The 11,450-nt window shown below is 38.8% G+C and overlaps 1 protein-coding gene across 1 annotated transcript in view; it reads left to right on the forward strand.

Annotated features, from left to right (window-relative positions):
* Positions 1-11,450, forward strand: part of ME1 (malic enzyme 1, NADP(+)-dependent, cytosolic) — a 215,214-nt gene that overhangs the window by 201,279 nt on the left and 2,485 nt on the right. Inside the window, exon 13 of the mRNA XM_006870656.1 lies at positions 8,640-8,736. Within this exon, the coding sequence (XP_006870718.1) occupies positions 8,640-8,736 (97 nt within the window). The remainder of the gene's footprint in view (positions 1-8,639; positions 8,737-11,450) is intronic.

The following is an 11,450-nucleotide window of genomic DNA, read 5'->3' on the forward strand; positions in this document are numbered from 1 at the left end:
GATATCATGTTTGGTAAGGTGGAAGTTCAGAGAAAAAGAGGAAGACCCCAACGAGATGGATTGACCATCAATGGACTCAAGCGTGGGAACAGTGGTGAGGTTGGCCCAGGATCAGGCAGTGTTTCTGTCTGCTGTGCATAAGATCACTATGAGTCGGTACTGACTTGATGGCACCTAACAACAACAGTGTCCCTTTGGAGTCCTGGTATCGCGCTGTGAGTTAATGCACCAGACTGTAAAGCCGTTTGAACTGAAAGGTCTGCAGGTCAAGCTCACCAGCTACTCCTTGGAAATACTATACAGGGTTGCTATGGGTTGGAATCAACTCGATGGCACTTAACAAAAACAAGTGTCACTTTGTTCTGGTTGAACGACTGCCTCTTGATCTGTGCATAGGTTTCTCATTAGCACAATTGGTGTTCCAGAATACCCATTCTCTGCAAAATTGTCTATAGTTTGCCTTCGCAAAGTCAAGATCCATCTGATGTCAGCAACGATATCTGTCATTCTAAATCCTCACCTGAAGCTGACTTGAACCTCTGGCAATTGCTTGTCAATGATTATTACAGCTAATTTTGAATTTTCTTTAGCAAAGTGTTATTTGCATGTGTTATTAATGACCTCTGATGATTTCCACATCTGGTTTGGTCACCTCTCTTTGGAATGGGAACAAATATGGATCTCTTCTAAAAAGTTGGCCAGGTAGCTTTCTTGCAAATTTCTTGGCACAGATGAGTGAGTGCATCCAATGCTGCATCAGTGTGTTGAAAATTTTCAATTTGTATTCCATCAGTTCCTTGAGTCTTGTTCTTTGCCAGTGTCTTCAGTGCAGCTTGGATGACTTCTTCCTTCATATCATTAACTCTTAATCATACGCTTCCTCTTGAAATGGTTGAATATCAACCATTTCTTTTTAGTACAGTAACTCTATGCATTCCTTACATCTTCTTTTGATGTTTCCTGCATCATTCAGTATTGTGCTCATAGAATCCTTGACTATTTCAAGTCAAGGCTTGAATTTTTTTCTTCAGTTCTTTTAGCTTGAGAAATGCTGGGCATTTTCTTTCCGTTTAATTTTCTGTTTCAAAGTTTTTGCTCATTTCATTTTAATATTTGATTTTGTCTTCTAGAGCTGCCCTTTGAAATTTTCTGTTCAGCTCTTTCAGTTCCTTGTTTTTTCCATTTGTTTAGCATCTCATATGTTGTAGGTCAAGTTACAAAGTCTTTTCTGACATCCTGTTTTTTTTTTGTTGTTTTTTTTTCTGACATCCATTTTTACCTTTTGCTTCTTAATGACCTTTTATTTTCTTCCTGTGTGATGTTCTTGGTGTCATCCCACAACTCTTCTGGTCTTCAGTCATTCATGTCTAACGCATCAAATCTGTTTTTGAGATGATCTTAATTCAGATGGGATATGCTCAAGGTCAAATTTCAGCTCTCATGGACTTGTTTTAATGCTCTTCAGCTTCAGCCAGAATTTTCATATCAGTAATTGATGGTGTGTTCCACAGTCTGCCCCTGGTCTTGTGTTGACTGATTCTATGGAGCTTTTTCCACATCTCTTCCCAAAGATGTAGTCAGTTTGATTTCTGTGAATGTCATCTGTTGAGGACCATGTGTATAGTCATCTTTTACATTATTATTTAAATGAGGCATTTGCAATGAACAAGTCATTGATCTTGCAAAATTCTGTATGTGATCTCTAACATTGTTTCTATAACCAAGGCCATATTTTCCAACTACTAAAACTTCCTCTTTGTTTCCAACCTTTGCATTCCAATCACCAGTAGTTACCAATACATCTTGAATGCTTGTTTGATCAATTTCAGACAGAAAAAGTTGGTAGAATTCTTCAATTTCATCATCAGTGGCTTTAAAAGTTGGTACAAAATTTTGAATAATAGTGGTATTAACTGGTCTTCCTTGTAGGCATGTGGATATTATCCTATCACAGACAGCATTGTACTTGAAGATAGATCTTGAAATGTTCTTTTTGATGATGAAAGAGACATCATTCCTCTTTAATTTGTCATCCCAGGCATAGTAAACCATGTGCTTGTCAGATTCAAAATGGCCAATATCCGTCCATTTCAGCTCACTAATGCATAGAGTATTGATCTTTATTCATTCCATTTCATTTTTTACAGTTTTCAGTTTTCCTAGATTCGTATTTTGTACATTCAATGCTCCAATTATTAGTGGATCTTTAGAGCTATTTCTCCTCATCCTGAGTTGTGCCACATCAGCAAATGAAGGTCCCATTCCTACCATCATGATCAACTCCACTTTCTTCCTTGGTTGTATTTTGAGTGCCTTCTATACAGATGGGTTCATCTTCAAGGACTAAATCTGAAAATATGTTGGTGCTATTTGTCATGTTTCAATATTCAATATTCTAGTGCTATCTGACTGTGTTCCAGTGCTATTCATAAGGTTTTCAGTGGCTAAACATTCAGAAGTTGTCTGCCCCTCCTCCTTCCTAGTCTGGAAGCTGTGCTGAAACCTGCTCATCATGTGTGTGCCCTGATGGTATTAAAATACCATTGGCACACCTCCCAGAATCACAGCAACATGTAAGCCACTACAAGCTGACAGAGAAGTGATGGATGAGAGTTCTAGCTATCCTCAAAGAATGGGAAGGTGCATTGTTATAATGGAAAAAGATTCCTCTGCACAACTCTTTGCCCTTTTTCTCATAACTAACAGTTTTCAGTTTTCTTAATAAGCCCCCATGATCATCTTGTGTACTTTAAGAATTATCAAGATTACCCTTTGGAATTCTAAAAAGCAGTCACCATAATCTATTGAGCTAATCTCTACCTTGTTTATAACTGACCCAGAGATCCCCTCAGAAGCCATTTTTTAAGGCATCCAAATAGTGAGTACTAGTGTGGCGCTGTGGGTTAATGCACCAGATTGCAAAGTCATTTGAACTGCAAGGTTGGTGGTTTAAGCTCACCAGCTGCTCATTGGAAACCCTATACAAGGTCACTATGGGTTGGAATCAACTCGATGGCACTTGACAACAACAACAAATGAGAATAGATGGAGTCCTGGTGTGGCACCGTGGGTTAATGTGATGTTGATTTGAACCACAAGATTGGCTGTTAAAGCTCACCAATCGCTCCTCAGAAACTCTATACAGGGTCACTATGGGTCAGAATCGACTCAACAGCACTTAACAACAACAATGAGGATCGAGGAGTCCTGGTGTGGTACTGTGGGATAATGCGCTGGACCATAAGTTCAGTTTGAACCACAAGGGTTCGGTGGTTCAAACTCACCAACCATTCCTTGGAAGCCCTACACAGAGTTGCTATGATTCAGAACCAACTCGAATTCAGTTAACAACAACAATGAGAATAGGAGCCTGCTATGGTGCTGCAAGATAATGTACTAGACCACAAGGTCAGTCTGAACTTCAAGATCACTTCAAAACCCACCTTCCTCTGCTATTAGAATCAACTGAACAGCATTTAGCAACAACAGCAGGAGCAATGAGAATAAGACAAGTGTACTACTGCAAGGATTTGTGTGCAGCCATGATTGCAGAGATATATTTGAACATGGTTTGTTTGGAATAAACTATATATGACCTGGAGCCATAGTAGCAATACTGGGTTGAGTTCTGGGTGATATTGTCAAATATATTCATCTCAGGTTGCTGTCTGCTGTTGTTGATTCTTTCTCCAAAGAATTACCTTTAGTGTTTTCTATAAGGTTAGTCTTTTTTTAAATTACAGATTATTTTAATTTCTCTTTATCTGGAAATGTCCCAGTTTCAATGTCATATTTAAGGAACAGTTTTACTAGGTATGATCCTTGGTTTGCAATTTTTTTTTTCTTTCAGTTTTACATATGTTTCCTACTGAGAATGCAGAGCTTAGTCTTGTTGATTTCCCTTTGTTAGGTACCTTATCATTTTCCTGAGCTGCTCTCAGGATTCTTTCCTTGTCTTTGTTTTTGGAGAGCTTGATTAAAATATATCTTAGTGGATTTCTTTTGAGGTCTGCCCTGTTTGGGTTTGTTCAGCTTGTTGAATAATGCATGTCTTCTCATCTCTCAGGATATTAGGGAAGTTTTCCTCCAACAATTTCTTCCTGGGTTTTGCTTGATTACTTTTTTGGTCTCTTCCTGTTCTGGAATTCCAATCACACATAAGTTATTCCTCTTGATGATGTTCTCCATAATTCTTAGGCATCCTTTATTCGTTGATCTGATTGTACCTCTAGCTGATGAATATCAAGAGATTTGTCTTAAAGCTCATCAGTTCGACCTTCCGTTGATTCAATTCTACTTCTCTGCTCTTTTAAAGTATTATCTACTTCTGCAATCTTAGTATTAATCTTTTGGATTTCTATTTGCTATTTTTGTGTGGTTTGTCATTCTTCGTGTATTTTTGTCAATTTGTTCTTGTAGTTTTATCTTGAATTCTTCTAAAATTTTGTCTGTCACTAAGATTTTTAACTGCACTAGTGGTGCAATAGTTAAACACTCAGCTGCTAATCAAAATGTAGTAAGATTTAACTCCCTAGTTGCTCTGTGGAAGAAAAGATATGACAGTTTATTCCCTTAAAAACTGTTGGTAAGTGCCATCGAGCTAGTTCTAACTCATAGCAACCCTGTGTAGGGTTTACTGTGGAACAATTGGTAGATTTGAAACTCTGACTTGTGGTTAGCAATCTATTGCTTATCCTACAGTGTCACATCAGAAGTCCCTTAAAGATTATGGCCTAGAAAACCCTATGGAATCATTGTACAATGTCATTAAGTCAGAATCAACCCAGTGACACACAGCAAGAGACTTTTGGCTGCCTTAGCTTTCTGGCAAGTCTTGTGAGCCTCTGATGAGAGCACCTACTTCTTCCCTGGGTCAGCTCTCCTGACCCTTCATGGTCTGTACAGCAGCATGGGGTGAGGGTGGGCGGGGGGAGAGACACAAAAACCTTACCACATGTTAATTTCTTTGGAGCAAACTTTATCCTCCAATCCTACCACTCTTTCTCAATCACTTGCTGTGTGTCCTCTTATGTGTCCCACTCCACCCTTTCCTGATACCTGACCAGAGGATTCTAAAGATGATGATCACACATCAGCATCTGGAGGAAACCTCTGATTGACCCTCAGCAACCCCAAATCAGGACACTCTGCCTTGGTTCTGTGCAAAAATTGCAAGAAGGCCAAGTCAGAATGTTTCTGGCTTCACAAAGGGGGAAAGAAAATCAAAGTCAAAATCATCCCAAGGTCTATTCCTATGAGGCAGAGATGAGCCATGCCTCTACTTTTCAACCTCTTTTAGCTTCTTCTATTACTAACTGTCCCTCCCCAGCATTCTTCTCTTCTGGGTTTGATAATCTGTTGCAGTGGCCACACAGAACTCACAGACAATATTACAATTATGGGGTTTATTAAGGTAGTGAACAGGGTACAATTCAGGATCAGAAATAACTCAGGATGCAGCAGTTTTCTGGTCAAGAATGTTTCTTCTTTACCATAGTGTATGTATGCCTCACTCTTGTTGTTAGCCTCAGCTATGTTGTCCCTTGGCCTTTCTGCCATGCTCAGACAAGTATTAGAAGCTCCTTTAGCGCTGTCTTTAAATGCCCACCAAAGTGCTTCTTCTGAAAGTCAGTCCTCTAACTGTAGGTACTCAGCTTTTCCCAGTCCATGGGCCAGAAAGCCCACAGCTCCTCCATTGTCCAGGTTGCTGCCTCTGCTTCTTCTTTTCTGGGCAGGGATCTGAATCGCTGCTTATGGATCTTCTTTACTGATGGTCGTGGGTCATCTGTTCCTGCTTTTAAACCTAGATGTCAGCATTAGCCAAGGTCCACATTGGAGCCCCCTATACCGTATTTGCATGGTCATACCCCATGTTTTGGTGGAAGTGGCAAAGAAGAGACATGTCTAGAAGAGACATGTCAAGTAAATTAACTGTACCATAGTCTGACTCTGTCTTCTGTCTAGAGTGTCCACCACCTTTTCTGTTTGTCTAAGCTCTGGCCTTTCTTCAATTCCAGACACAAGTTTCCTTCCACTATGAAGTCTTCCATAAACCACTCTTCCTCTGGGTTTTTTAACAGTCACATTCATTTTACCTTTAACCTGGATTGTCTTCTCTTTCATTTTTCTATTCTCTATTACCTTACTAAATTGTAAATCTCTCAAGGACAGGAAATGTTTTTAAACCTCTCTATAGTTTCAGCAACCTTGCTTGCTGAAAGTGAAGAGGACTTGAAACATTTACTTATGAAGATCAAAGAGCACAGTCTTCAATATGGATTACATCTCAATGTCAAGAAAACAAAAATCCTCACCACTGGACCAATAAACAACATTCTTATCAATGGAGAAAAGATTGAAGTTGTCAAGGACTTCATTCTTCTTGGATCAACTATCAACACTCGCGGAAGCAGCAGTCAAGAGATCAGACGACGTATTGCATTGGGCAAATCTGCTGTACAGGAACTTTTTAAAGTATTAAAGAGCAGAGATGTCAGCTTGAGGACTAAGGTGCGTCTGACCCAGCCATGGTGTTTTCAATAGCCTCATATGGATAAGAAAGCTGGACAGTGAATAAGGATGATAGTAGAAGAATTGATGCCTTTGAGTTGTGGTGTTGGAGGAGAATACTGAAAGTGCCACGGACTGCCAAAAGAACCAATAGATCTGTTTTGGAAGAAGTGCAGACAGAGTGCTCCTTGGAGGCCAGGATGGCTAAGCTTAGTCTCTTATACTTTGGACATATTGTCCGGAGGAAACAGTCACTGGAGAAGGATGTCATGCTGGGTAAGGTGGAGAGTCAGAGAAAAAGAGGAAGACCCCTAATGAGATGGATTGGCCAGGTGGTATCATTGATGGACTCAAGTGTGGCAGCGGTAGTGAGGTTGGCCCAGGATCGGACATTGTTTCGTTCTGCTGTCCATAGGGTCGCTATGAGTCAGTTCCGACTCGATGGCACCTGACAACAACAGAAATAGTGTTATGGAAACCCTATACAAGGTCGCTATGGGTCAGAACCGACTTGATGGCACTTAACAACAATAACAACATAGTGTTATGGGTTGGCTGACTCAACGGCACTTAACAACAACAACAACAACAACAACATAGTGTTACAATTGTTGAATAGCATATATATTTGCTGATGGCAACAAAGTAATAATTAAGGGATAATTTTATAATTTAGAAATCTAAAAGATATTAAGAGATAACTGAAAAAATAAATATTTGATTAATCTAAACATCTCAAATGAAGAAGGTTTCTATTTCCTCCTTGCATCTGCAGGTCTATGAAATAAAGGCCCAGTTGTAAGCTGATCTAGATTCATCCCAGTAAGAGATTCAATCACCGTCTTAGGGTAAAGGTAGCTTTATGGTTGCCAAGACTACCTCTTGTCCTAGTATAATTCAATGAATATTTTAGCCTCCTTTGATTTAGAAATAAGTAATGGTTTGAGGACAGCAAATGGTAAGATTAGTAAAGGGATTCAAGATAATCCAAAATGTGGGTAATGTTATCAACTCTGTGTCTATATGACTCTGAAAGAATCCTGCTCTACATCCTGTGTATGAGGGCATTGATGGGTTAGTGGCAGAATTGTTGTTCTCCATGTGGGAGACCTAAGTTCAATTCTCAGTCAATGCACCTATACACAGCCATTACTCACCTGCCAGTGGTAGCTGATGGGTTGTTATGATCCTGAACAGGAGCCCTGCACTGCTGGTTAAAGTGGCTAGCTGCTAATCAAAAGGTCCACAGTTCAAACCTACCAGCTATGGTAGTCTACTTCCATAAAGATTCTAGCCTTGAAAATACTATGGGGCAATTCTGCTCTGTTCTGTCAGGTTTTGTTTGTTTGTTCGTTATGCTAAATTTACAGTGGAACGTCCAGATTAATATGGACTAGAAAGAAAGGTCTGATCATCTATTTCTAAAAATCAGCCAGTGAAATCTCTACAGTTTACAGGGACCAAGTCTACAACCACCCACAGAAATGGTACAGAACTGAACAGCATTTCATTCAGTTGTGCATGGAGTAGGCTAGATACCTTCAATAAACAAGCAGCTAACAATAAACAAGATTGTGTGAACTTGAAGTAATGGCATGGTCAGCATTGGATACCTTCAATAAACAAGATTGTGTGAACTTGAAGTAATGGCATGGTCAGCATTGGATACCTTCAATAAACAAGCAGCTAACAATAAACAAGATTATGTGAACTTGAAGCAATGGCGTGGTCAGTGTTGGGTACCTTCTCTCTTCTCCTTTTAAAGTCCTTTTCCAGCACTTCTATAATCTTCCTCTGAGCCTCTTCCTTCCTTCACCTTTTCCCCTTTCCCCTCTTGTGACAAGATAGATAGTACCCAGCACTGCATGGAACCGTAGAAAAGGATCTGGACTAAGAAGGAAATCTGAATTCTAGTCCTACGTTTTTCAGTGATTGTATAATTCCACCAACCTCTCTGGGTTTTGTCTGTCAATAAAATGAGACAAAATTAGATGATGCAATCTAGTTCTATACGTGACTATTATATGTGACCATTTCTTTATAATGGACTACTCATTCCTCCTTAGCACCACAATATATGTTTTGAAATATAAAAGTTTGATTGTTTCTTTCTATTTCTTGTTTAAGACTATAGCTCAGCAAGTGTCAGACAAACACTTGGAAGAGGGCCGGCTTTTTCCTCCTTTGAACACCATAAGGGAAGTTTCTCTGAAAATTGCAGAAAAGGTAATATCCCTCTTATTCAATCATCATTATTTTTCCTTTCTTTTCTTGATAAATATGCATTTTTAAAAGTACTTAAAATCAGCACCTTTGATATCTAAAATATTACCTCATTTTACCATAAGTCAGAGAAATGAGGCATTGTTATTGTTGTTCACAGTGCTCTTGAGTCAGTTCTGACTCACAGCCACCCAGTACAGGTTTTCAGAGGAGTGGCTGCTGGGTTTAAAGCCCTGACCTGTGGTTACCACACCAAGTTTCCACAACACCTCCATAGAACTTAGGAACCTTGCTTGATTCCTAAGGAGGAATGCAGCAATTAGACTGAAACAATTTCCCTTTCTTTCCATTTTTTTCTCACATAACTTAAATAATTCATTAGAGTACCTTTTAGTCAGGTTTTTCCATTTCAACTTTTTCTAGCTTTTCTTTTCCATCTCACACTTGTGATACTCACCAAAGTATTACAGATGTGGTAGGGGGACACTTTGGCCTCGAACCACCTACCTTTTTATCATTCTATCGGTGTCTAAGGATGACAACTTAAATGATACTGCAGAATTGTTCCTGATTGAAAATTGATGTTTCAAACTGTTAACAAGTTTATTTAAGCATCATTTAGGATTAAATTTTATTGATTGGAGAATGGGTACATCAAAATACAAATAACCTTAAAAATCTACTTGATTATTTATTTATGAAAGAGTGAGTTCATGTTTTCTACTGATTCATATCTACCAATTTTAAACTAGTTTGAACTATTAGTATACTGAATTGCATGGTATCATTTGAGCTCATTTTTGAAGATCTAAATGAAAAGGAGTTAGCATATGATTAATGAAGAAAATAATAAAGTATTTGACAGACAGTAAGTGGAGTATGAAGAAGCTTAGACATATTAACAGTAGTGAAATGAAAGAATGCTGGGTAGAGAGACAGAAATTGGGAAATGAGAAAGAACCATCTTCCAGGAGGAAGCTAAGGTATGTGGACTGTAGGTTGGAGGTGGCATCTTCAGATGTACAATTCTAACAGGTGATAGAAATGACGGAAGCTTGGAGAGAAGCTAGCAGTAAAGTGTGGGACTCACCCGCATGTGGAAACAGGTAAAGCTGTAGGAGTGGTTGAGGTTACCAAGAAAGGAAAATATAGATAAGAAAGACAACTCAAGACAGAAGGAAGAGAAGAAGCCAGTTCATAAGAGAAATGGTCAGGATTTTAAGAAGAGATTCAAAACTAAGCAACGTTGAAACCGAAATTAAAATAGAAACTATTTCAGGTTGAGATAGAATTTATGATCAATAAAACTAAATCCTGGAGGCCAGACATAGCGAGAAGGGAGCGAGCACATGGCCACAGTCTTGCTAATCAAGGTATGGGTCCTGGTGTGGCACTGTGGATTAATGCACTGGACTGCAAAGTCGGTTTGAATAGCAAGGTCGGGCAGTTCAAGCTCACTAGTTGCTCTTCGGAAACTTTATACAGGGTCACCATGGGCTGGAACAGGGTCACCATGGGCTGGAACCGACTCGACAGCACTTCACAACAACAGCAATCAAGACATGGAGTCTTGGTGTTGTGCTGTAGGTTAAGCACTTGGCCTCAAGGTGGAGCACACTGTGCAGATGTATGTAAACAAAGGATACTGATTCAGCTGAACTCATTCAAGCATGAGAAAAAATCTTCTAGATTCTACAAAAATGGCTAAAGCAATAGTTCTTTCTGAAAAAATAGTGCAATGGAAGCCAAAATCTAGCCTCCCATTTTACTGCTCCAGTGTCCAATTTCCTGAAAGGGTGAAAATAAAGCAGACCTAAAGTCTAAAAAAAAACCACAAAAAAACAACTAAATCCTAGAGAGACAAACATGAAAATTTATTAATCTGTTGTTGTTAAGTGCTGTGGAGTCAATTCTAGTCCATAGTAACCCTGTGTAGGGTTTTCCACACTGTAAATCTCTGTGGGAGCAGAAAACCTCATCTTTGTCCTGTGGAGTGGCTGGTGGGCTCCAACCACCAACCCTATGATTCTCAGTCCAGTACTTATCTTACAGAGTTACCTGATACCTAGGAACTTGTCATGAGGCTTTTACAAACACGAGAGGTTAAGAAATCAGAGGGGAGAGAGCGAGTAAGAAAATATAAGCCACTCAGAGAGTTTGGCATTGGTAAGGATGAAGTAAAGATTTCACAGAGAGGGAATCCTTCAGTATGTCCTGGGAGTGGAAAAAGAGACAAACTTTTACCTAATCTGTGCCTAATAATGAAACAAAATGCTTTATTATGAATATAATACAGTCATTGTAAGTGGGTACAAATCTTTTTGAGGTAATATACATGCTTTAAAACAATATAATAGTGGTTACACAATGCTGAAAAATTACTAAAAATAATTGAGTTATATACTTAAAAGTTGAATTTTGTGGTGTATGAGTTATACTTCCATAAAGCTGTTAAGGAATAATGCTATATATTTGCACTTTGGAAAATAGAGAAAAGACAATACCTTGAATTCTACTTTTCTAATGCAAACATTATTATCATTTTGGTTTGTATGCGTCCAGGATCTTTTCATACGCTTACTTTTGTAACATTGTTATAGTCCTGATGTACATATACTTTTCTTTCCTGCTTTGTTTTGCAAATATTCGCTCATGATGCTGCATAGTCTTTATAATTTTTCATAACTGAGTAAATAATATCACGTTAAGAAGAGATA

This window comes from Chrysochloris asiatica, unplaced genomic scaffold, assembly GCF_000296735.1.
Source record: "Chrysochloris asiatica unplaced genomic scaffold, ChrAsi1.0 scaffold00146, whole genome shotgun sequence".
Lineage (NCBI taxonomy): Eukaryota > Metazoa > Chordata > Mammalia > Afrosoricida > Chrysochloridae > Chrysochloris > Chrysochloris asiatica.